At 41.9% G+C, this 27,148-nt stretch overlaps 1 protein-coding gene across 1 annotated transcript in view; it reads left to right on the top strand.

The window, feature by feature from the left end:
* VAPB (VAMP associated protein B and C) overlaps window positions 1–27,148 on the top strand; it is a 52,051-nt gene that overhangs the window by 10,878 nt on the left and 14,025 nt on the right. Inside the window, exon 2 of the mRNA XM_032387531.1 lies at window positions 16,002–16,154. Within this exon, the coding sequence (XP_032243422.1) occupies window positions 16,002–16,154 (153 nt within the window). The remainder of the gene's footprint in view (window positions 1–16,001; window positions 16,155–27,148) is intronic.

Raw genomic sequence — 27,148 nt, 5'->3', positions numbered from 1 at the left:
CTTACCGTTACCGCTGCGCTCCCACGTGCGCAGTGTCCCTGTCTTCCGTGTGCTCCCTGTGGCGCTTACTGGTGCCATCCTGCCTCTGACGCTCTTCCTTCCCCTCCCTTAGCCTTGGGGGCTTCTTCCGCCCCGCGGGCCCCTTTCTCCCACTCTTCCTGGAGTCCTGTTGGTAGTGCGGAGGGCTGCAGGGTTTCCTTCTCTGCCTCTTCTCGCTTTTCTTTCTCAGGTGCCCTCCCTCCCTTCCTCCCTCCCTCCCTCCCTCTGTGTTCACTTTTCCCTGCTGGGGGGCTCTTCTGCTGGCACTCATGCATGACCCCAGGCTTGCCCCAAGCCCATACACAGGGCTGCAGGGACCTCAAATGCAGCAGGCTCCAAGCTGCCCTCCTCACTCCCTTTGCTTTTTCTCTTCACATCTCCTCTTCCTGCAGCCGTCTCTCTGTGTGAGTGGTGCCCATATCCACACAGTGACTCAGAGAGCCCATGACTCAAATCTGCCCCTTCTTCCTTGTCCCCTCTGTGGCTGCCTCATTCCCCCTGGATGACTGTAATAGCCTCTTGATTGGCCTTCCTGTCTGAGTCTTCTCCCTTCTCTCTATACCAGTGACACTTTCAAATATGCAGATCTGAGCTCATCTCTTGCTTGCTTAAAATCATTAAATGTCTCTCCATTGTCAAAAGAATGATTTTAAATTTTTTAGAAGATTTATTTATTTATTTTAGAGAGAGGGAGAGAACGAGTTGGGGGGAGGGGCAGAAGGAGAGGGAGAGAAGCAGACCCTGCGCCGAGCACAGAGCACGATGTGGGGCTTGATCCCACGACCCTGAGATCATGACCTGAGCTGAAACCAACCAGACACTCAACCGACTGAGCCACCCAGGCCCCCCTAAATTTTTTTTGTAAGGTTTTATTTTTAGGTAATCTCTACACCCAATGTGGGGCTCGGACCTACAATCTTGAGATCAAGAGTTGCGTGCTCCACTGACTGAGCAAGCCAGGCATCCCTGAAGTTTAAATTTTTTAACAGGACCTGGAAAATCATTTTTTTTTTAAAGATTTTATTTATTTATTTGATAGAGACAGAGATGGAACACAAGCAGGGGGTGTGGAGAGGGAGAAGCAGGCTCCCCACTGAGCAGGGAGCCTGATGCTGGCTCGATCCCAGGACCCTGGGACCACGACACGAGCCGAAGGCAGACGCTCAATGGCTGAGCCACCCAGGCGCCCCTGGAAAATCATTTGGGCCTGTTCCCCTTGATCCCCTGTCTTTCCTTCATCTGTGTTCCAGCCTTTCCTCCTTCCTGGTCTAGGGCTTTGCAGAGTGAGTATGTTCCTCGTCACGTCTGCTGCCCCTCCCACTTCCCTTCAAGGCTCAACACAGCTTCCGTTCTTGGGGTCACTCTTCTGTCACTCTCCACTCACATGTGTCTGGGTCCATAGCCCCACACTTAGTAAGGTGTGTTTGGTTTCTTGACTCCCCTCCTCGTTAATCAAGAAGATCTGTGCCCTTTCTGGACGACGTGTCTGTCCTCCCCAGATACCGGCGCCTGTGCTGTGCGTGGCACGGGGCAGGGCCTCAGGGCACTCACGGTGTCTGGGCATCAGAAGGCTGAGGAAGGAGAGAAACGGGAGAGAGAGGAGGGACTCTGTATGGTGAGGGATGGTGAGACCCACCAGTAAAGCCAGTGGGAGTAGCTGATCCGTGTGGGCACAGTGCCTTCCACTCAGAAGTATGTACGGAGTTTCTACCCTGTGGGGCACTGTTCTCTCTCCTGCAGACTTCTCTCCTCACCCATCCTCACCTCCTGTTTCAGAGCCAGAACTGGCTTCTCACCCTGTGTTCTTTACCCATTCCTTCCCCGTCACGTATGGTATCTTGCTCCATTAGTCAGCCTATTCTGGTGTCTCAGATTTCTCTTCTACTAACTCCTGCCCTGTGCCTACAAACATGCTGAAGTGTCCCCTTCCTGAAAAGAAATCGCATTCCCCAGACCTTCCCCCACTTAAGTGAATGCCCAGTCTTCCATCACAACTAAATTTCTGGAAACAATGAATCTCAATTACTGGTTTACGTCTTCACTTTCCTTTCAATTCTCAGGCCTTACCACTCCACTGAAACCATTTGTAGTTCACCAGGTTTCTGTCTGTGACACTTACTTTTGACTTTTCTGGTGAACTGCCCACCTCTTTATCATTTCTTTTACTGGGTGTTGACATTTCCCAGGCTCTTTCCTCTGTCTTCTCCACTTAAGTGCCATTCTCTTTATGTTTTCTCATTAACAGTGCTTTCAGCTGTCACTCCTGCACAGAAAATTTCCAAATCTGTATCTCCAAGCAGGTCTTTTGATCCCTGGGCTATGCCTACTAGGCATCCCTCCCTGCCTGTCTGGTTATCATGAAAGCACCTCAGACTCAACATTTTCCATACTGCATTCAGGATTCATCCACTTGTTCCCATCGAGTGTTTCTTTCATATCTTGGGATGGTCCTTGCACCGTGCTGGGTTATCTGGAAGTCCCAGACTCATCTTTTATCCCCCTCCCCCTTCTTCTCCACCTCAGCACCCTCTGCACCACGGTGTTTCTTTTATCCCCACTGCTGTATCCTGAGGATAGGCCCTGTCCCTTCAGGATTATTGCCCCATGTCCCAACTCTGTTTCTGATTCTCCCTTCTTCCCCCACCCTTAAAGCTCTTCTGTGTACAGTTTTCAGAGCTGTTTTTCTGAAATTGAAATCTGATCATGCTATTTCTTTATTTTAAAGCGTTCATTGGCTTCCTAGATCTTACAGGTTATTGTTCAGAATTCCTAGGCCAGGATCAAAGTCTTTCAAAATTGGGCCACACTTTTTCTCTTCTTAAACAGTGTCAGCTTTCATTTTCCATTTTAAATGACTATTTATAAGCTGTTTAGAGTAAGAAACCCTCACACACACACACACACACACACACACAGACACGTGCAAACACATGTCTTAGTTCTGGTTTATTCTACATGCTGTAAATGCTGTCGAGGCAATCGATGCTTTCAGAACCCATGTCAGAAAAGAGAGGCCTGGTTTTCTCCCTCACACCTGTCTTCCTAGAATTATTTTTAATATTATTCCTTTCATATCCTCATGCTTCCATGCATTTCTCAGCTTCATTCACTTCCCTCATATCCCTTCTGTACCCCTGTGACGTCCCCTGAAGGCCCCGCTTTGATCACACCACACGGCTCTCACCAGGGCTTTCCTGCAGCTCAGAAGGTGGATTCCTTCATCTTTTCAGACTCCAGGACTTCCCTCAGGGTTCAGCCCCCCACCCTTAGCTTTAGTGCAGCATTCAGTGCGATGAGAGGTAGTGTGCAGCCCACCAGTTCAGAGGTGAACTCTGGGGCCAGACTGCTTGGATGTGAATCCTGGACCTGCTCCCTAAAAGTCACATGACCTTGGATAAAGTATCTAACTTCTCTGTGCCTCATGGTCTTCGCTATGGGGCATGTTAGGAGTAAATGAGTTAACACACGTGAAGTGCTTAGAATAGACCTGGCACAATTTTTTTTTTTTTTTTAAGATTTTATTTTTCATTTTTGTGTAGTCTCTACCCACAACGTGAGGCTCGAACCCATGCCCCTGAGATCAAGAGTCATATGCTCTACTGTCTGAGCCAGCCAGGTGTCCCAGACCTGGCACAATTAAACGTTAACTAATATCACTATCATTTGATAATTTCTCTCTCTCTCTCTCTCTTTCTTCCCAAAATATATCATCCTAGAGCCTCAATCCCAGATTCTTATTTCTTAATTCTGGATGGGTCCTGGAGTGGTTCCCCAAGCATGCTTACTGTCTTCCCAGGGTTCTGGCAGGAGGAGCAGAGCCGTCTCTGTAGCTGGAGGGCTTTAGCACAGCACCTGGACAGTTCATTCATCAGGTACTTACTGAATGCCTACAGTGTGCTAAGTACTGTTCTGGATACTTGAGAGACCAAGGTGAAAAAACTGACAAAACCTTTGCCTTAGCTCATCTTCTGGTGGGAAAGATGGGCACTAAATAAAAAACCAGGAAAGACATATAACATTGTGCCAGATAATGGGGCAGTGGAAGGGGGGGTTGTTGTGTAGAGGTGAAAGGGGTTTGGCATTATATTAAAGGGGTTCTGTATTAAAAAGGGTGATTGGAGAAGGCCATGTCCCTGAGAGGGTGATATTTGAACTGAGACCTGTATCAAATGAGTGTGCAAGCCATACACACATTTGGGGGAAGACCATTCCAAACAGGGAAGGGCAAGTGCAAGGCCCCAAGGTGGCACTGAGTTTGGTGTATTCACGGAGCAGCAGCAAGATCATTGTGCCTGCAGAGGAGTGATGGAGTGGCTCAGGAGATGGACTCAGAGAGAGAGGAGGAGCCTTCCTGGTAGGCCAGCCACAGGACAGACTTGGGATTTTGTTGTGGGATGAGAAGCCATGGAGGATTCTGAGCAGGAGTCCGTTTTTAAAAGACCACAGTGTGAAGTAGGGAGAGTAGGCTCTGAGAGGTGTGAGATTGTGAGATGGTATGTGTGCAAGCCGTAAGGCTACTGCATGAATCCAGGCCCAGAGTACACGAGAGACCGTGGCTAGCACCAGGGTGGTGGCGGTGGAGAGAATGTGGTGAGAAGTGCTCCCGATTCCAGATCTGTTCTGAAGGTAGAACTGGCTGACGGGTTAAATGTGGAGTGGGGAAGGAAGAGAGGAATCTAGGGTAATTGCTTTTGGCCCAAGCATGTTAATGAGTGGTGGTTCCTTTTCCTGAGATGGGAAGCAGTGGGTTTGGGGGAGGGGAGTGGGATTTAAGAGTGTTGTTGCAGCTTCAGATGCTTAATACACTTGTAAGCCGTGATCAAGGGAGAGGACCAGGCATGGATATAAATTTGGTTACCATTAGCTTATTAGAATATGGTATTAGAGGGAATCCTTTTTTTCAATTGAGAGATTAGGAAGCCTTTCCAAAAGAGAAGGCATTTGAGCAAAACTTTGAAGAATGAGTATGATTTATAAGGGCAGAAAAAGGGGGAAATAGAAGATATTTTTCATCCAAGTCTCAGAGCCTTTTTCCCTGGTCCCTGGTTGAATTTGTCTAAGAAGCTGCTGACCTGGTTGATAATCTCTTTTCACTGGTATAGCCACTTAGGTTCTCTGTTGAAAAGGAAACCAGAGCAGATTACATACTGACTGATAAACCATATTCTGCTATTCCTCATTGTTCACAAGTTGAAAATGTAAGGTGAACCCTAGAGGTGCAGAATGCTACATGTGTTTTGCTTCCCTCTGTGTGTCTGCTGTGCGTTGGGATGTGTTGATTTTGGTGTGGAAGCTTTTCCCATGCCATCATCTTCACTAAAGATTGAACATTTTGGGGGAGTTTTTACTTCTACTGATACTGACCTTATGCACTTGACTTGAGCTGTTAATTTATAACTTAGTCAAGTTAAAACCGCAGCTACAACCATGAGGAATTGGGACCCCCTTGCTGTCTTACCACTCATATCCCTCACTTGGGCATAATGTCTGTCTTGACTCTTCTTGCTTTGTGTGAAAAAAATGAGTCATGTTTTGCCACTCTCCTGTTTAGGTGGAATTTTATTTGGAGTGGAATATCGCTTATCTTTTTATTTTCATGATCACTGTAATCTTGTGATTATTTTGGTCTTCTAAAGAGAGAAAAATTACTAGATATTTGTTACAATGGGATAAAGATTGTGCCTTGAAAAAATTCAGTTTATTAAATGGTCTAAGATACTTTTAGAACTGATATATAAAATTCATACTAGTCAGGTGTACTATTACTTTAATCTTCAGCTGTCTACTGTAGTCTGTCTTAGTGCTGAGTATAGATAGGATTATGCAGTTTCAGCCTTTATATAATACTTTTAGCTATTTTTCTATTTAGAAAAAAAAGTGTTGCATTAAAGAAAAGTAGTCACAGTATTTCTCTCTGAAGGGGTAAAGGCTTCTAGTCTTCTAACAATAGACTTTGTAAAAAATTTTAGGTTTGGGTTTTTGTGTTAAATTAGTGAGACCACTGCTACTTTAAACATGTTTTTAAATGATAACCTTGGTTTTTATAAATTACACAAGAATGCCTGTTGATGTAGGTATATTGGTTTTCAACAACTCCATAATTCAGGATTCTAGTATTTTTTATATATACAAGGCATTCTGGGTAAGAAGAAAATGATCTCAAACATTGCCTGGATCTGACATAAACTGCACGTAGCTTTCTTTATCTGGAAAAACACTTAAATACAGAAAAATACAGATAATGTAATAAATATCCAAATACAGAATAACTAAATGTTAATTTGTTATACCTGTTTTAAATCTTTCTTTAATAAGTACACTTCGTTAAGAATTTGAAGACATGTCTGCCCATTTTTGCTCCTCTCTTTTCTTTACTCTCCAGAGGAGTTTAGTGTGAACTGCTTCCACAGTTATATGACTTCATGTACTATTATGGCCAAGTGTCCCTTAGCATGCTTTTGAGACCCATCTCCTGTCGAAATACAGGTCTGGTTAATTCCTTTCAGTTGTTGTATAGTATTCCTTTGTAAGAATGTAGCATTTTTACTAACAAGAGTTCTTTGTATAGTCTGAATAATAATTGCTTATCTGTTAACATAAGCTACAAAGAGCTTTCAGTTTCCTAAGCTGTTGTTTCCAGCTGTATGTCTTTTTCGGTAGCCTTCCTGAGTTTGACCTTAGGCCTTTCACAGTGCTTTTATCTATTGAACTCTTACACTACAGTAGAGTGCCTTGTGGTCTAGCTTTCCCACCCATGGAGTTGGTGGCCGACTGACCTTTCTTTCTTTCTGCTCCAAGGCAGCTAGGAGACTAGTGAGTTGAACAAACAGCCTGAAGGTTTGGTGGCGTGTGTTTCAGTCAGGCTGGCTGCTGGTGGGCCTCTGGTGGTGTCACCAGTGAGTATTCTTGGGGTTGATTTCTCCCGCTGTAGTAATGGGTATGACGTGTCTGTCTCCTGAGGATATTCTGTTTACTTTATTAATTTAGAGGTTACTTTATTAATTGAGAACACTTTGCATTCTAAGATTTCTTCAGGAAAGGGATGTGTCTATGCAGGGTTCTTTATGTGTGGTTATTTCAAAATAAGAGCTACACAATTAGGCTTTCTGTTGAAATATTGGAATCCAATGTCTGCCATTAAAAACACATTGGTTGCAAAGCTTTATTTTTTTTCTAAAGCATTGATTTAATATGTGAGCTAACAATTCAATCAAGAAAATAGATTAAAAAAAAAAACTTCTCCCAGTGTCCTTACTCTTGAATTCATAGTTATTTAAGAGCTCACCCTCTTTGAGTATCTGTTACTGTATCTTTTTTTCATTTTTTTAGAGGGGGGGCGACTTTAAACAAAATTATCATAGAATAATAATGATGAAAGTATTATTGACTCAAGTGAACATTTTTAATACGTTCATCCTGTATATGGACAGCATGAATTTATCATGACTTCAGATCCCAGTTATGGAGTAGGCATCTGTTTATAGGAACCGTGCCAGGATCAGAATTGAGTTGCCTTTAAGGAAGTCTGGCATTCATTCACTCTGTACACACTTATTGAGCCCCTTTACTGCTTGGGTTGACTCAGGGCCTCCAGTGATGAACAGGACGGGCACAGCTTCCTCTTCCACGCAACTTTACTCTAGGTGGGAAGCAGTCAGGAGAGCAACGTTTGAGCTGTCAGGTGACAGAAGTCCTGCACTGAAGGTAGAAAGGGTGATAGTGCTGGGGAGGGGGGGCAGCAGCAGTCTTGGGCCTTCATTCACCCAGAGCCTCGTTGTGCACACAGGGGAGGCATGCATGAAGAGTAAAACTATTGCTTAAAATAGTTAGGATCATGGTGTGGCCATTCATTCATTCATTCATTCACTCAGAAAATGTACTGAGTATTTTGCTTTGTGTCTGGAAATATGCTAGATGATGGTGATCAGTAGTGAACAAGAGGGACAGAAATGTCTCTTTCATGGAGTTTCGATTTTGGAAGGGGAAGACTTACATAAACAAGGAAAAAAAATGTGACGATTGGTGCATTGCAGATGGTTAGGGAAAGCAGGAGGCAGTAGGATACTCTAATGGAAATAGACTGCCAAAGGATAAATTTTAAAGACATCTGTAAGATATCCAGCAGACTTTACTTCATAGTGTCCATTTCTCCCCATTCCTATATACTTTTCCTGTGCTCGGAGTCTGTTGTATTGAAACCTCAAACATGATTTTATTGTCTTAACAAAATCCATCATCAGTCCTAGGGTGCTGGAGACAGATTATTACCTTCCCAGAAGGTAATCTTTTCAGAGCTGAAGTGAAATATGGTAAGTTGTTTTTTGGAAGTGTTGAAGAAAGGAGAGATACTGTACCTAAATTGTGTTTGCAAAAATATAAAGTAATACAGCTCTTTTTATGCAGAGTGAAAAAAGCTGTTGTGGAGCCAATAACTTTAAGTTTATATCTGGAAAGCTGAGACCTGATAGATTATATGTCAATTTGGTATATAAGTTATTTGGTAACACATATAGTTTGAGTTTCAAAGTATTGTAGCTACATTAGGAACATACTACAAAGGAAGGATGTGTATTGCTAACACCAGAATTTCATGAACTCCAGAGGCGCCTGGGTGGCTCAGTTGTTAAGCGTCTGCCTTCGGCTCAGGTCATGATCCCAGGGTCCCGGGATCGAGTCCCGCATCGGGCTCCCTGCTCCGCGGGAAGCCTGCTTCTCTCTCTCCCGCTCCCCCTGCTTGTGTTCCCTCTCTTGCTGTGTCTCTGTCAAATAAATAAAATCTTTAAAAAAAAAAAAAAAAAAAGAATTTCATTAACTCCAGAAAAAGGAAGAAAAGCAATTTCTTTGCAAAGCATCTTTCTTCATGTATACGTGTGTGTGTGTGTGTGTGTACTTCATTTATGTGTACACATATAAAATATATAAATATTTCAAAATTAATATTTAGTATCAGAAATGTTGGGGTGCTTCCAAAACTTAATTAATACAAAGTCCAAATACTTTTTTCTCCTCCTTTTTTGAAAAAAAAACAAAAGCTCTGTTTTTTAAAGTAGTTTCAGGTTCACAGCAAAACTGAGCAGAAGGTACAGAGTTCCCATATACCCCTGGTCACACCTGTGCACAGCCTTCCCCCACTGTCAGCATCCAGTGCCAGAGGGGTACATCTGTCAAAACTGGTAAACCTACGTAGATACATCATTATCACCCAAAGTCCGTAGTCTACATTAGGGTCCAGCCTTGGTGTTGTACATCCTGTGGGTTTTGACAAATACATATAATGACATGCATCCACCACTGTGGTATCATACAGAATAGTTTCACTGCCCTGACAATCCCCTGTACTCCACCTATTCAGTCCTTTTTCTCCTCCCAATTCCTGGCAACCACTGATCTTTTTTAGTTTCCATAGTGTTGCCTATTCTAGAATGTTATATAATTGAAATCATACGGGATATAGCCTTTTCAGATTGGCTTCTTTCACTTAGTGTTATGCATTTAAGATTCCTTCATGTCTGAATTATGGCATGATAGCTCATTTTAGCACAGAATAATATTCCATTGTCTGGATGGACAACAGTTTATCCATTTACTTACTGAAGGACATCTTCGTTGCTTCCAAGTTTTGATGATTATGAATAAAGCTGCTATGAACACTGATGTGCAGGTTTTTGTGTGCACATGAGTTTTTGACTCCTCTTAGTGAATACCAAGGCTTTCGATTGCTGGATTATATGGCAGGAGTATGTGTAGTTTTTTTTTGTTTTTTTTTAAGAAACAGCCAAACTGTTCCAAAATGGCTGTGCCCTTTTGTATTCCCACCAGGAAGGAGTGTGGGCTCCTGCTGCCCCCCATCCTGGCCAGTATTTGATGATGTCAGAGCTGTAAATTTTGGCCCTTTTGGTGTGTGTTGGTATCTCACTGTTTCATTGTTTTAATTTGCAGTTTCCTTTTTTTTTTTTTTTTTTTTTAGATTTTTTTTATTTGATAGAGACACAGCAGGAGAGGGAACACAAGCAGGGGGAGTGGGAGAGGGAGAAGCAGGCTTCCCGCTGAGCAGGGAGCCCAAAGCCGGGCTCGATCCCAGGACCCTGGGATTACGACCTGAGTGGAAGGCAGACGCTTAACAACTGAGCCACCCGGGCGCCCCTAATTTGCAGTTTCCTAATGACATATGTTGAACATCTTTTCATTTGTATATTTTTCCATTTGTTTATCTTATTTTCCATCTATGTATCTTCTTTGGTGAGGTATCTGTTCAGATCTTCTGCCCATTTTTTGTGGTGTTCATTTTCTTACTGAGTTTTAAGAGTTCTTTGTATATTTGGATGACAGTCCTTTATCAGATAGGTCTTCTGCAAATATTTCCTCCCAGTCTGTGGCCTGCTTGTCTTCTCATTCTCCTGACAGTGTCCATTGCAAAGCAGATGTTTTTCATTTTAATGAAGTCCTGTTTGTCAATTATTTCTTTCATGGATGGGTGGTACCTTTGGTGTTGTCTCTGAAAAGTCACCGCCAAACCCAAGGCCATCTAGATTTTCTTCTGTGTTACCTTCTAGGAGTCTTACAGTTTCTTGTGGTGTGTGTGTGTATTTATATTCATTCTGGTTAAATTGAGTTGCTGAGTAAAAATGAAATGATATATTTACCCCTTAAAAAATTCTGTCCTGTTGTTTACAGATGGGGTGATAAGATGTGCTTGAGGTCACACAGATAAACAAGGCCAAGATGGAGTTTTGAGTTCACTTGGCAGTTTTCCCTCTTACCTTTTACAGTCACTGGGACTTGAGCGCTTAACTTACTCTTTTGTAAAAATGGTATTTGCATTTCCTGAAAGGAAGACTGTTGTTGGTCTTTTTCTCTCTGGGTCTCTGAATGAACGAATGAGTGATTACAGAAAAGAGGTACAATACTTGCACTGTGCATGGATTGGTAAAATGTTTAAAGATTTAATGGAATACTTTTTTCTACAAAGCACTCTTGTGTTTCCTTCATGATAAGTTTATCCAGCCATTTTTGATGACGTTTTCAGTACTTGGAACCTGACCTCTTACCGTTGAGAAGTTTGCTGGATTGTGACCTTCTTTCCTTGGCCTTTAAACCAGCACTTTATAATTCCAAGGCTCCATGTTTGTAAGACTAAAAAATTAACCATTCCTCCTTTCACCTTTAGTGCAATGCATACTTCTGCTGGCTTTGTAGTCTCTGTATTCTTTGCTTTCTAAGACAGGTGAGTTCCAGATCTTACTGTTTGAAAATACACACTTCAGAATGACAGTAAGTCACGCCTTGGTGGAGAAAATAGTTTACACTGTGCTTAGCTTTATCTAAATTCCATTTAGAGTATGCCAAGGAAGTATACCCAAGTTAGTCATTGCTATTCGTGAGCATCTACAAACTCAAGAATTTTCACAGATGAGTATGCATAATATAGGGCATAAAGAATATTACTCAAATTGTTAAGAAGAAAAATTAAAATGTTAAAGATTATTCCTAATTTCTCCCAAGTTCATATTGCTTCATTTTTTTGGCCTTCATTTCACATTTTAGATCCTTAGTTCCTAGTTTTATATAAACATTATCTGAAATAAAGAATAGAAAATTGGAAAGAAAAATGATTAAAATTATGTGCTGTGGTTCTCGAGGTACCAAATCATTTTTTCATTTCTTGGAGGAAAAAAGTCTAACTTTTGAAGGAGATTTCATTTGTAAAATTGACTCTTTACTTTATAAGCAATGTTTAAATTCATTGGTGATAAATATGCATGTTGGTATAGTAAAATCCCATTTTTTACATAATGCTTTAATGGAAATGGCAGTTTTATGAAATGAAAGTGACTAGTAAAAATCTGAATGATGCTCATAAGCCCTTACATCATTTTTATTGAGGTTTTTGTATATTCTAATTCATTAATACAGGGAAAAAGGAGATCACTAACATGGTTTATTTCCTATAATTACTCAAATCGAGTATAATTTATTTTCAATAAAATTCTTAGAGTACATTGCCCAGGGTGGGGAGAAGAGGGCTGGCCTGTTTTTACAAAATGTCTAGATTTTTACTCATGAGACTTTGCTGTTTTAACAATGTTGTTCACTTGCATGTATTTTCAGTATAGTTCCCTCTAGATTTTTACAAATAAAAACCTATGTAAGTGCAAGAAATCCCAAACACTTAAAGGCCCAGGATTGAGTGTTGAAGGAGAAATCTGGATTATTTATTTATCCTACTTAATACTACAAATATTGTTTGTCTTTTAATGAATTAGACTACCTTTTATGTGATTTATAATGTGAAACATTATTTATATTACTATGTAATAAATTAACTGGAGGGAATTTCCGAAAACCACTTAGTGTTTACAGTTAAATTTGGTTTATTTTTGTGGAATACCTAGAAGAAAAGGTCAGTGTAAGGGATAAACAAATACTTAAATTTTGGTGCGCCCCTACCCCCAACTTCTTGAGGTAGGGCAAGGAGGAAGAGACACTACAAACTGAGTTGGAAACAAGTAAATATTCTTAATTTCATCATAGTGAAATCTTGCCAACAACGCTATTTTCTGCTCAGTATACTTCAGACCACCATAGGAAAATCTGTAATTTTTTTGGATGTAATTGTGGGCCATTACGAATTCTTGGCATTCTCATCTGAAGATGCTTCCATGTTCTTGAGACAGAATTTTGTTGAAACTAACAACTTCAAGTTTATATCTGGAAAACGTTAAGGCCGGATAGTTTCATAAATCACCATCAGATTGTCAGTACCCTCCCTCCCAGCCCCGCTCCCAGGGTTTATATTTGAAAGCTCATTCCTTTTCAGGTGTCTCTTTGTGTAGACACACAGCTTGTCTGTTTTCTTCTCCTTTGCCCCAGCATTGTGAGCTATTTGAGCTGGAGCTATGCTTATGTGAGTTCTTGTGATTGGCAGTTCTTCTGTAAAGGCCAGGGAATGTGGACATGCGTGGTGTGTATGTCATTTGTGCATGCATGAGTGTGTGTGTGCGTGTTTAATTGCTGTCTTTGACTCCAGAAAATCAGAGGTGTGTTTAGCTGTTCTTTTTTCGTTTTACCATTGCTGAAGTGATCTCCACTCTTAAGCAAGCAGAGAGTCTTTTGGGGGGGTAAGTCAGATTGTGTGCTTTGTGGAGAGTGGAAAAGGGTAGAGGCGCAGAGAGCTGCTGCCTCCATAAGCCCCTAAACATGTCTCAGCACCAGGGATACTGTTTCTCCCTTGATGCCCAAAACTTGATACAAGGACGGAGAGTTGTCAGCATGGGGCTCTTCCTCATTGTAGCTGAAAGTCTTCTTAGGCCACAGAGTACCTGCCCTCTTGGGTAAGCTTTTGGTTCTCAGTAAGGAGATGACTTTGAGTGTAGTGAGAGGGTTGTTTGTGATGGGCGTCAGTAGGTGAGATGCACTGCCGAAGATGCTTTTACCCATGTCTGGCTACAACTGCACCTACAAAATGCCTGATCCCACAGGGCCAAAGGCAGGGCTTATTAGAAAGATAATCAAATGGAAGCATTCTCTTAGGCATGTCATTCTTGAAGGTCCCATTGCCCATGGAATGAGAATAAATTCTAGTGTAAGTAACTTAAAACCGTCAATGAATGACCCAGTAGTACAGTTGATTCTGCTATAATGCAACATATGCATTCCTAAAAATCTCCATACCACATAAAATAGCAGGATAAACACTGTAGGACTTACAAGAGGGAGATGAGGTTAAGTCCACAATGTTCAAAAACTTTGTTGGTCATATACACACACATAGACAGGAGCCTAATCATGGTTTTACACACATTAAATGGGTAGGAAATACAGTATTGTATTTCAGTAAACATGGCACTTCACCTTGAAGAAGACATGAAGTTTGCCTGTGGAGGTGGCATCAGGATAGTTGTAGTTTGTGAGTCACTGTCCAGTGGAGGAAGGAGGGCAGATGGTGACTCTGGCTGTGGGTGGTTGTGGCTGCCAACCCACAGGTGAGCTGAGGTAGCTGATAGGGGTTGTGGTGTGTGTAGGGGGTGTATTTTGTGTATTTCTAGGCAGCTTGGTTCAGCTGGATGCACTTTTCTGTGTTCATCTAGCATTTCTTGTAGACAAAATCATGCATAAGCAAATGTGAAGTTTGTTTTATGCTCAGATTGTCCCCCTAATATGCACATCAATCACAGTGGAACAAATTCACGATTTCAAACTAAGCTTTATGGCAGAACTGGCTATAGTTTATTTGATTTTGGAACTGAGTCCCTTTTCCTTTCCTCCTTTCCATCATTATTGATTTCTTAATTTATATTTAAGTTAAGCCCATATCAAATTGATTTTTTATACCCTGAGTGCTTCTGAAGGAGAGAAAGTAGCCTGAGATTTTAATTTTGCTAGTGTTTATCCATCTGGTAGTTTCCTCCTTGGTGAATATCTTTGCCTGCCTGCCTGCCTGTCTGTCTATCGTCCATCTAGATACACACACACTGAGACCTTTACTAGATGCTTGGAGATACAGAATGTATTCTGTATTCTGGAGATACAGAAACTGGTAAGGTATCGTCCTTATCTTAAGGAGCTTAGAGTCTCATTGAAAAATTTTCAAGGCACAGATTTGAATGTCTTTTTTGGGTTTCCTTAGGGAGCGGATGAACCAACATTATCTATTTCTTGGTTTGTGAACATAGGAGCACACAGACCTTCCCACCCCACCTCCTACTTCTTTGTAAATGTAGAGATAGGAGTAAAGAGCTTGTCTGGAGGAAACTCAAAGATATCATTGATTTACATGGTGAAAAGATGTCAATTTGAAAAGAGGTTGAAAAGGACTTAGGAGGTCTTGTAGTCAACCCTCCCACTGACTCCTTAATAAACCTAGTAGTCAGGTATCCACGGTAGAGCAGTAAATGGAAAAAAAGCAAGTTTCAGAGTAACGTGACTAGTATGATCCCTCTTGTCCCCCTCCCGGTACATGTGTGTACGTGCTATTTGTATAAGCACAGATGATGTGAGAAGATCTCCCGTAGTAGTCACCTCAGGGGACAAGGGAAAGCTTATTAACTTCCTCTTTATACATCTCTTATTGTTTGGCTTGTTTTAAGAAGCATGTTTTACTTTTTTAATTAAAAAATCTAATAAAGTAGAAAATGAATAAATAATAATAATAAAAAATACCCTCCGGGCCCTGAGCTTTGTTTTCATCTTCTCAGTAGCCTGCGTAGTTATAAAACTGAACATGACGTTCCAGGTGTGGGCTGCCTAGCAGGACTCCGACCTTGCTCTAGTTAACGCTGTATTGGGGGGGGGGGGGTTCTGTGTTTATAGACCATTAACACCTTAAAGTCTTTTTTACACCTGCTACCCTTGGCACACTCTGCCCTTGGTAATTGTGGGACCCAAGTTTAATCCTTCAGATTCTGTTAGAGGTCATCTTATTGTGGAAATCAGTATTTAACATAGGTTAAGAACTGGTCTTGGATTGGATTCAGGCTGCCTGGTTCAGATCCTAACTACCTACCACTAACTAGCATGAACACTTAGACAAGAAACGCATATTCCTGAGTCCCCGTTGTCGTCGTCGTCGTCTTCTTTTTTTTTTGTGGGCAGCAAAGCAAAGTTTATTGAGCGATAGTCTAAAGCTCCAGGAGAGGGAGGACCTGAGAGGGTTGCCCGAGCCTCTGTTTTCTTATCGGTAAAACGACAATAACCATAAAGTTGTGAGGTTTCAAGGAGAGCCTGGATGTTAGAACGCTTACCTAGATTGCCTGGTAGTGTGACGAGAACGTGGTGAATTTCAGATGCTGCTGTTAGTGTGTTAACGTCAGTTCCTTTCTCCCATCCATGATAGTGAGCTAGTTTTGGATCTTGAATCTTCCCTTAACTATATACCATATCCCTCCTGACCCCAGAACATAAATCAGTCAGTCTTCTAAACTTTCCTCACAAGGTCTCCAATCAGTCTCTGCCTCATTCCACAGGTCCCTTCACCGATGTCGTCACCACCAACCTAAAGCTTGGCAACCCAACAGACCGAAATGTGTGTTTTAAAGTGAAGACCACAGCACCACGTAGATACTGCGTGAGGCCCAACAGTGGGATCATCGATGCAGGGGCCTCGATTAATGTATCTGGTAAGTCTGGAGACTGGAGGTCAACGGGGGGGGGGGCTAAAAAGTCCCGCTAAAGCCAGTAGGATTTCTTAAAGTTTGCATTTGGTATAGCAAAATAAGACAATAGACTTCTCCCTGAACCTGCCACCCTCTGATTGAAAAGCTTAGTGGGTCCCACTCACCTATTGGTTTTCCATAATTAAAGCCTCTTTGGTTTAATGCTTACAGCCTTCTGTGCCTTAATAGTTACAGCAAAAGTAAAGTGGTAACTTTAGACTTTACTTCAGAATGAGTTTGGTTTTCACTCCCTTGAAATTAAATCTGCCCTTTGGCAATAAATAAAAAAGGGCTAAACAAACTTAATTTTACTCTGTGGGAGAATGCTAAATGGAGTTATTTTCTTATTTAAGGTAAATGGTTTCTGACATTAGGCTTGTGTCATTCCCAGTGATTGGTAACTGCACTTTACTGATCGTGAAAAGCTCAGGGAGGTGAGGACTGAGGAGACTGGACTATATCCAAGGGCGAAAGTTTTGTGCGTGTCTGATGGGTTTTTCCCTTACGGTCTGAGAATGCATATATTTTCCAAAGTCCAGCTTTTGAAAAGACGCTGGTAAAGTGCCCAGACTGAGAATTGGATTTTAGAATTAAGGAGATGTAAGTGATGGGTTTGAGTTTAAATGTCTTTTAGAAATTGAATAAACTTTCAGCTCATTAGAACTTCTGGATCCAAGATGCCTTTTGTATTTGTGGAGGAGCTGTGGGGGAGTGTGTGTTTATCCTGTAAAAATCAGGAGACTTTGTGTCACAGAGGGTTCTGCATCATTAGAAGCTACTACTCATTGAGATGGGTACTTGACTGGCTTTTTCCATGACAGATTTTGATTGTGATGCATTTGGCTATTCATTTGACACCTAAAAGAAAATGGTTCACCTCTTTGGAAAGATATAAGGTGTTTCATTATCTGATCATTTCTGTAAACTCTTATTCCCCACATCCATTGGTTTCTCTCATTATGGTGCTCCCACACCAGCTATCGCCCTGTGTGCTTCTCTCTGAGGCTGCAAGACCTGATCTGGGCACTTGAATTGGGTTGTTATTCAGGAAGTCAGAAGGGTGAGAGCCAGATTTTATTGAGGGTCTCCTTTGTGCTGGGCCAGCACACACATTATCTCATATAATTTCTGTTATTTGGCCTGTGAGGAATGCATCATTACCTGCCTTGTACTAAGAAGGAGACCGGTGGCTATAGGCTCACGAACCTAGCAAGTGACACAGCCAAGATGTGGATCACTGTGTCTGGCTCCGAAGCCCAGACTAAAGTGTAGCATGCTGGGGAAGGGAAAGGGTCTGAGGTGTTGGCATTTCTGTACCCCTTGGATCCATATGGTTTCAGTTTTTCTGCTGAAATCTTTATTCCCTTTTATTGACTTTGGTTTTCCTCTTGATTTCTTTGCCCATATCAAATTTGAGCAAGGTTGTCAGTAGATGAGAATTACAAATTTTCAGGGTAAATAAGGGGGCAGCAACATAGTTTCTGAATAAAATAGTCTCAACAGGCAGTTGTCCAGTGTAGGTGTGCTTTCCAGTATGAAATATAAATGTGTGTGTGTCTCTTTCAGAAAGATTCATCCCTCCCCCAATCATAGGAATGGTTGTTTTGTTTTTTGTTTTTAAGATTTTATTTATTCATTTCTTAGAGCACGGGAACTGGGAGGGGAGGGGGGGAGAGAGAATCTGAAGCAGACTCCGTGTTGAGCATGGAGCCTGATGTGGGGCTCGATCTCATGACCCTGAGATCATGACCTGAGCCGAAACCAAGACTCAGATGCTTAACTGACGGAGCCACTCAAGTGCCCCTATTTTTATTTTTTTTAATTAAAAAAAATTTTTTTGGAATGTTTTTTAAGGTAATAACCCTGGGCATTTGTTTTGATTTATAATTCCCTGCCAAAGGAAGACTGAAGATTTTGTGGTTGTGGCCTTTCTTTTGCAGATAAGAACGGAAGGTACAGAGAATGGGTGTGATTATCTAGGGCCACATGGGTGATTAGTGGCAGAGCTGGTACTTGAAACCAGCTTTGCTCCTGACTCGGTGGCTCTTCTGTGATATGAAGCTGCCTCAACAGTGTTAGGGGGTGGCCCCACTTACAAATGAATATAAAATTTTACATAAAGTACCATGGTTCTCAAAATGTAATGTACTTGGGGGAAAGTAATTGAATAATAAAGTGCCCGTGTGTCTACAGGCCTGACTCCTAGATGAAACAAGATTATGTTTGCACATGAGAAGGGCTCCCTTGTTATTATTTGGTGTGTATTTTTCGCACTGCTTGAGGTGCACCTGGGTGAAGCCAGGTGTCGCTGCATTTCTGGGACAGCATCTTCAGTTGGCAGAGGATGCTGGCACCCATCTGCTGCCGTTTTCTGTGCTGAGGGACCAGTGTATGATGTATTAGACATTCGTATCTCAAGGTAAAAAGCACTGAGCTTTTTAATTAAGGTCCTCTTAAAATGCAGCTATATGATGACATCTTGGTGAGTACGTAGAGTTTCTAGGTTCCTTTGGGAGAGAAGATACCCTCAGGACATGAAGGATACCAGCAGAAGGCAGTGCAGATTGTCCACAGGCCAGGTGTACACATGGCCACGTTTGGTGTTACCCACTCTCCTCCGAGATCACTAGATTTGAGGTCTGGGAACCTGAACAGAAAGCTTAGTTGTGCTGTTTAACCTGTTGGCCGATCTTTGTCCAATCTATTAATGTCTCTAGGTTCTAGTTTTCTCATTTGTAAAATGGGAGGAATAGTATCTGCCTCACAGAGTACTTTCCAGTGCTGTGTTAACTGAACACATGGCACAAGAGTGGGATTGTGTTATCTTCCCCACTAGCTTTGATAAAAACTGTTTTTGTTGAATGTGGATTGTACATATTTGAATTGTCTTTTTAGAAATAAATTAATTCCATTTTATTATTTGACTTTTTCTAATTTTAAGAAGAAATGTGTATTTTTTCTTTCTATGATATGCATTTGTTTTCTAGTGAAAAACCACTAGTGAATTTTCAAATATAATCTATAAAAAGGTGGCCATCAAATCAACTTAAAATACTACCAGCATTGCCCTGTCTACCACACAGAATGTCAGCATACCCGCAAATGACATGCCTAGTACATTATTTCTCTCCCATTTCTGAAAACCCTTGGGATGTGCTAGCTATTAGGGAAGATTATAAATCATTCTTTGAGAGAGGGGGGCAGGGAGGGAAAGAAAGAGGAGGAGGAGGAGGAGATCCACCCACATAGCTGGCCAGAGGGACTGAGGTTCTGAAGGCACACAGATCAGGGTTGTATGGGGGGCACGTGGGGAGACTTTGTAGCTGTTAGGTACCTTTCTGACACACCCTGTGAAACTCTTCTTAGCTTTTAGGTAGGCTTGATATATTCAAGGGAGCTTACATTGTGTGTCAAAAGTCCAGACTCTGACCTATCATGTTACTTTCTCCAGAAGGTGGCAAATTACTTATTGAGTCCTTAAAAAATAACAGCTCTGTTTTAAAAACTTAGGTGGTAAAGTAATGGTTGGAAACAGGCATAACCTAGTCTTTTTGTGTCTGTAGGTGAAAATGTGTGGATTTCCCAAAGGGATGGTTTGAGGTCTGGTCACCTGGGTCTAGAATGGGAGTCCTTTTCTTTGTCCTTTATGTAGGTGCTCATTCCATCTCATCTCATTCTTCCAGTAGCCCCTTCTGTGGTTTGTGTCTGTTGGATGAGGAGGCAGTGTAGTAGGTGAGGGGGTGCAGAGTGCTTTCTGTTTGCATTAATTGGCCCAGAATGCCATGGTTTTGGCCCTTGCTCCTTGATACACACCATCTACTAGAGATGGTTTTGAATTATTCAAATCTGGACCTCAGCAAAATAGCTACACTTAAATGGAGATTGGAGAAGCGGAGATTGGATTTTTCCCCCCCTGAGATTTTAAATGCAAGGAAAATAGAACTTTTTGAATTAATGAATTGTTTGAAGCAGTGGGGGGTCTCCGCATTTGTTCTAGCTTTACAAAATTAAATCTATTTTCTGAACTGTCTGGTGGGAAAATATTTTTAAGGTAGATAATTTCTGAAAATGTCTTTGTGGTAAGCTGTTAGTGGTTGTGGATTTTTTTTTTTAATACTGCAGTTTAATAATGAGGGAGTTTTCCATTAATATTCCAAACCATGTTTGCCAGCGGATACAGCAGGTGAAGTGGTAAAATTATGGGCCCATCAAAAATACTTATGCTTCCTGTAATATGATATTAAGTTTAATATTTTTATAACCTTCACTGAATTCTAATTTCACTAAAGTAGCAAGCATGCTTCCATTTGCAGTTCAATTATGCACATTGGTTGCCTTTGTACCAAGCAAATTAGAAATACAAAATATCTGTATGTGGGGGGGGCATTGGAAAGAGTCATTAAAGATACCAATATTTGGGTACAGATACACTTTACTAAGTGAACCCTCGGAATTGAAAATGGATTAAAGACAAACAAACACAAATCTACTAATGTCTGAATCAGTATTTTAAATTAAAATTCAAAGAATTAAGGAGCAGTGTTCACTTCTGACACACAGTCCTTTCCAGCACTCCTTTCAATCACATGTTAAAGCATAAAGTTCTTCCAGTAAAATCCTGAGGACAGAGAATTCATATCAGCAGCTCTTCTTGGATGGAAACATTGGTCAATTAATGTAATTGGGTAGTATTGCAATTGATAATTAATCCTTTTAAGATTTTGCTGACTCAGTTTAATGGAGCTGCTTGCCTGCCCTGGACCAGTCAACCTTGGGCTATAGCTTTTAGGTGATTAGCACCAGCGTATAAGTGCACTGCCCTTAGAGAAAGAAGCCAGGCATTCATCTGTCAAGTGCTGATAGCAGAAGCTAAATTTGGGGGGTTTGGGCATCTTAACAGCAACATTCTTCTTTGTTTGATCATTTGCTTTGGAAGCCTCTGATAAGCAAAACCTTTTTATAAATGGTTTTCATGAACCAAGTTTATTCTTCTCAGATAAGAACGACTCACATTCATACCTAAAAGATGTCTTTAATCTTTTTCACCAGATAGATGAGAGATTCTGGTTTTTTACAAAAGGAAATTAATAAAAATTCAGCCTAATTATGCTTTTTAAAGATTTTTAAAAATTTTACTGTGATATTCAAGTTCCTTAAGAATCCCATGTTTCACTTTGTAGGAGTATGACACAGTTTATTTAATTTCTTTACATTTTCTTTTCTTTTTCTTTTTTTATAAAGATTTTATTTATTTGGGGCACCTGTGTGGCTCAGTCAGTTAAGTGGCTGCCTTCCGCTTGGGTCATGATCCCAGGGTCCTGTGATGGAGCCCTGGGTCTGGCTTCCTCCTCAGTGGGGAGTCTGCTTCTCTCTCTCTCAAATAAATCAATCTTTTTTTTTTTTAAGATTTTATTTATTTGAGAGTGAGAGCTCGCAAGCGGGAGAGCAGAAGCAGGGGGAGCAGCAGAGGGAGAGGGAGAAGCAGACTCTCCCACTGAGCAGGAAGCCCCACCTGGGCTTCGATCCCAGGACTCTGGGATCATGACCCAACCCAAAGGCAGATGCTTAACCAACTGAGACACCCAGGCGCCCCTATTCTTTACATTTTCAAAGATCATGATCAGGATGACTTATCAGGTACACTGAACACCTCACTTAGTGGACAGTAACTTCAGCTTTCTGCAGTCACTGAGGAGCAGAAATTAAGTTCAACTTTGGACAAGCCAAGAGTTATGTTCTTTTCACTCATTATAGTTTCTTGCATATTTATTTATTTATTTTTAAAGATTTCATTTATTTATTTGATAGAGAGAGAGAGAAAGGGCACAGAGGGAGAGTGAGAGGGAGAAGCAGACTCCCAGCTGAGCAGAGAGCCTGACATGGGGCTCAATCCCAGGACCCTGAGATAATGACCTAAGCTGTAGGCAGACCCTTAACCGACTGAGCCACCCAGGTGCCCCAGTTTCTTGCATATTTAAACACTTGAGCTCTTCATCTTGACTCTCTTGTTTACTCTTGCTTTATTTTTTAAATTTTTAAGTTTTTTTTAAAGATTTTATTTATTTTTGAGAAAAAGCACGTGATCACATGTGGGGGGAGGGGCAGAGGGGAAGAGGCTACCCACTGAGCAGGGACCCCAGGGCTCAACTTGATCCCAGGACCCAGGGATCATGAAATGAGCTGAAAGCATACGCTTAACCAGGTGCCCTATTTTTAAAAAATTTTTTAAACATTTTATTTTTAAGTAATCTCTATACCCAAAATGGGGCTTGAACTTACAACCTGAGATCAAGAGTCACACACTCCACCGAGTGAGTCAGCCAGGTGCCCCTTCTCTTACTTTAGACTGTTAGCCTTGTCCTGGAGTCTGGCCCATTATAGGCCAGAACGAAGTGAAAGGGCTTTGGGAGGTAGCCACAGTGAAGGACTGGACAGGAATATCCCAAAGGGTGAGTAGGGGAGAGGGTTCAGAAATAACAGCAGGGGACTGGAATGACTTAAGCCTCAGGGCAGACAGTTCTCCATATTCTAGTTGATCAGTCCCAAGAGCCATGGCTTGTAGGTCTTTCTAAGCTAGAATATAATGGGTGTTCATAATCCCAAGAGTTAATCAGAAAAAGGCTATATTGTATTCCATTATAAAGTATTATAGAAAACAGGAAAGTATGTTGGAGTTTTTTAAAAAAGATGTATGTTTTTAAAAATGTTTATAAAAAAGAGTGAATGAGGCCTGTTCTTTGGTCAGTGCTGTGCATCTGGCACATCTCATCTTCCAGTGACACTGAGGTACATTTGTACTAGTCTCTGCACAAATAAGTCAACCAGACAATGAGGAGTTTGTTATCTACGATGGGCTGTACTGAATTGGAAAATCCTATAGAGAACACAAAGATAATTCAATGTTAACTTACTTATAAGTAGATAAAATTATTTGCCTGCTGGATTTGTCATTCCATCCATAGGACCCTGAATAGGCAGAGTCCCGGAAAGCAGTTATGTTTTCAACATTTTGAGAATCCTAAAGGAAGTAATAAATTTACTCATGATAAGGGTACACAGTCTACAATTCTGAGTTGCTTTGCTTTTGGCTAGAATTATTTCACCTCATTGTGGTAATACTGGTCTTTTAAGCTGATCAGGCTCTGGCTTGTTTCTGATTAGCTTAAAAAAGTAGAGCAGGAACTACATTACTACACCATCAATGCAGTTTGGTAGAGAATAGCCTTTTGGTGGCACACAGGCGATCAAAAAGGAGAAAGAGGGGACAGTTGTGATGCGAAGATTGGAAACTGCTGTCTGAACCCACGGGTAGGAGAGAGTAGCTCCGGGAGGCAGGACAGAAGGGAAGCCAGATGGTTGCGAGTGAAAGAAGGCTTCCTCTCTTTGTGTTGCCCCAAGGAGATTTTTAGAGGGAGCATGATTCAGGAGTGCTTTGAATGTTGGAAGGGAAGAAGGTACACACCTGTCAACCAATGAAAAACTAGTATCCAGAATGTGAGCTATCAAAACATGAAGTCCTGGTCTCAGTCAAATTGGGTAGAAGGGCAAACATGTGGCAAGGAGCTTAGGCATCTCAGTCAACAGTGTCCACTAGTAGAATAAGGTCCCCAAAGAAGAATGAGGGTGTGAGATAGCATTCTGGTAGGGGCCACAGTGTTAGGTGAAATACTGAATACGCGTTCTCCAGGTGTGGTTCCTGGGCTGGTAGAATCAGGATCCTGTTAGAAATACACGTTCTCAGCCCCACCCCAGATCTGTTTGAATCAGAAACTCTGGAGGTGGGTGGGGTCCCACCACCTGTGTTTTAACAAGAACTCCAGGTGATTCTGATGCATGCTGAACCCTGAGACTCCCCTGTTACCAAGTCAGATTGGTGGGTTAAGTTCTGGAAGGTTGGTATATTGAGATGTGAGTAGGGCAAGAAGACCAAAAGAGACGTGCCAGGTAGGACCGACATGATGATAAGAGACTTTGGTAATGACAGAACACGCTGTGAGTGGGAGTGTGGCCAACAGATGTGTGTACCTGTTATGGGTCAGTACCGGGAAAGCTGAGGAGACTGGGAAGAGTTGCACTGATTGTCTTTTACTTGGGAAATAGGGTTTTTTTGTAGGAGGGTTTTGGTCTGAGGAATATGGTAATAGTGAATAGGGTGTGTCGGGAAGATTAAATTGACAGGGGTTATAGGAGCTGTGCAGGGTGATTTGATGGGAGACACACTGGGAGGAAGGGAGAAGAGCTCCTAGTTGCAGAAATCTAGACGTCAGTGGGGGCCTGAGCTGTGATTGTGGCCATGTAAAACGAGGAGAGAGACATCTCGAAGGTAAGATCCTGAGATTAAAAAAAATAATGAAGCATGTGCCATGCTGCTTGTGAGACTATCATTCATTTGCTCTGTTCACATTATGATGCAGATGAAAGTGATGTGTAACTTTCGTGGGTTCTCCTAGGAGGCTGCTGTGCTGCGTTTAGTGAGGTCATCATTTCTCTGAGGGGGGTGTGTGTGTGTTTAGTAACATATATTCTGCATTTCTTCTCTTCTGAAGGAAGTCTGATCTTACTGACCCACTGTTTTATGACCCCTGAAGGCCCTTCCCTGACAGGACCCCACTTCTGCAGTCTGTGACACAGCAGACATTGTATCACGAAGCATTAATGCTGGTGATGGGGAGCGGTCTCCTGGTAACCAGCTTCTTCTTAATGTAGTATCAGCAGATACATTTTAAAAGTAGGATAGATGGTTCGTTTAAGAGGGTTTTATCATCAGTGTCTCTGATATTCAAGTGAAATAAATTAAGTTAATGGGAAGCTCTTTTATAGCCTGTCACGGAAAAAAGTACATAATCTCTGTCACAATTTGCATGTATGGAGCTGACAGAACAAACGATTAACAACACTTCTTCTGTCATGTTCTCATAAAGCTCCAGCTAATAGGGTTTAGCAAATTGAATTGGACATGAGATGATAGCAGCTGAGAAATACAAACTTTTCGACATGAGTTGGGGGCAGTGTTAAGCAGGATGTGGCTACTGAGGCATAGCGAGGGTTTCTGAAGGCTCTCAGGGTCTGGGTGGCCACTTGACTTCTTCATTCTTGCTTGCCGGTTGGGAGCCCCCAAGGAAAGGGGAGCTGATGGGTGGCAGACACCTTCTGCACTTGCTGCTGCAAGTGGAGGGAGAGTGGCTGCTGTGGGGGAAGGGCCGAGGCCACCTAATACCCTGAGCTTCCTGGAAGTTCACCAGCAGGCCATGATTTTCACTCCCAGTTTCACATTTTCAACTTGCCAGCCTCATGGTTGTCTATATTTCACAAGTCCCTGCTCTGGCTGTCTGCAGTGTTCTTGTAGGGTGATTTGATTGCTGCTGATACCCACTTCTTTGTGTTTTTACATTCTTGTTGAACTCAAAGGTCTAAATGTAAGTGATAACTTTTAGCTGTTCTTCCTGATCTACACGGTGGCAGCTTGGTAGGTAGGAAGCTCTCTAGGCCTGGAGTTGTGCTCCTGACCCCTGTGACATCCAGCGGTGCCCGTGGGTGTCAGCGCCCGTCTGCAGAGGTGGAGCAGGCAGCTGCTAGGTGGTTTGGTTAGAGGAGCACAGGGAACCCCAGACCCCTTTCTGTGGTGGATACGCGTGCGTTCCTGCATGCGTGCTTCTGTCTCTACCCAAGGCCTGGATGCATGCTGGAACTCATGGCTTGGTTTGTATGAGTTGCTTTCTCTTTTATTTGTTTACCTATTTAAAGATTTTATTTTTAAGTAATCTCTATACCCAACATGGGGCTCAAACTTACAACCCGGAGATCAAGAGTTGCACGCTCCATCCACCGACTGAGCCAGCCGGGCACTCCAGTCGCTTTCTCTTTTAAACTGCACTTTCTCTCAAGAGGCACTGCACAAAGCCACCGATGCCTTCCCTCGAATTGTTTAACTGGGTCGTTTTCCTCTAGGAGAGGGGCATGTGAGGCAGCTTGTTTAGAATAACAGGGCTCTCAGCCTTTTGGTCTCAAGACCCCTTTACACTCCTCGAAATTGTAGACCCAAAGAGCCTATTCATTTGGAGGTTATATTAATATTTATCATGCTGTAAGTTAAAGTGAGAAATTTAAAGAGTATTAATTCACTTAATAACATTAATAAGTCAATTACATGCTAACAGTGACTTTTTTTTTTTTTTTTAAGATTTTATTTATTTATTTGACAGAGAGAGACACAGCGAGAAAGGGAACACAAGCAGGGGGAGAGGGGGCGGGAGAAGCAGGCTTCCCGCCGAGCAGGGAGCCCGATGTGGGGCTCGTTCCCAGGACCCTGGGATCATGACCTGAGCCGTAGGCAGACGCTCAACGACTGAGCCACCCAGGCGCCCCTAACAGTGACATTTTTAATGAAAAATAACTTCAAAAATTCAGTGAGAAGACTGGCATTATTCGACATGTTTTGCAAATCTCTTTATTGTCTGGCTTAATAGAAGATAGGCTTGATTCTCTTTTTGTGCTTTTGCATTTATTTAGTCTGTTACAATGTGTTGTTTTGATGAAGGTATATGAAGGGAAGCCATTTTTGCCACACATATGTGGTTGGGGAAAGGAAGAGTGTTTTCAGTATCCTTTTCAGGTAATTGTGGACATTATACTTTGATACTACACCAAAACTTGACAAGTGGCACTTTTCTTAAAGTTTAGTACAATGTGGAATCTTGAAACCATGACAGTATACTATTTGAACTTTGTTTCACTAAAATGCATTGGTCTCTTTTGCACTTTGAATGGGTTTTGTAATACTGTATGTTAGCTGAGTTATGCAGATCTTCCAAATGTTGACATATTTCATGACGCAATATCAAAAAAATCACTGATCTCATCAGAAAAGTCTTCAAGTATTTGGGAAACTGGGCTCTTGATGTCAGATAGATGTTTTCCAAGAGTCTCCTTTTGGTAGAAAGCTTGGATTTTATCATTGG

The sequence above is a fragment of the Phoca vitulina genome, unplaced genomic scaffold, assembly GCF_004348235.1.
Source record: "Phoca vitulina isolate PV1807 unplaced genomic scaffold, GSC_HSeal_1.0 scaffold50, whole genome shotgun sequence".
Lineage (NCBI taxonomy): Eukaryota > Metazoa > Chordata > Mammalia > Carnivora > Phocidae > Phoca > Phoca vitulina.
This window is presented reverse-complemented; position numbering and strand designations above follow the sequence as displayed.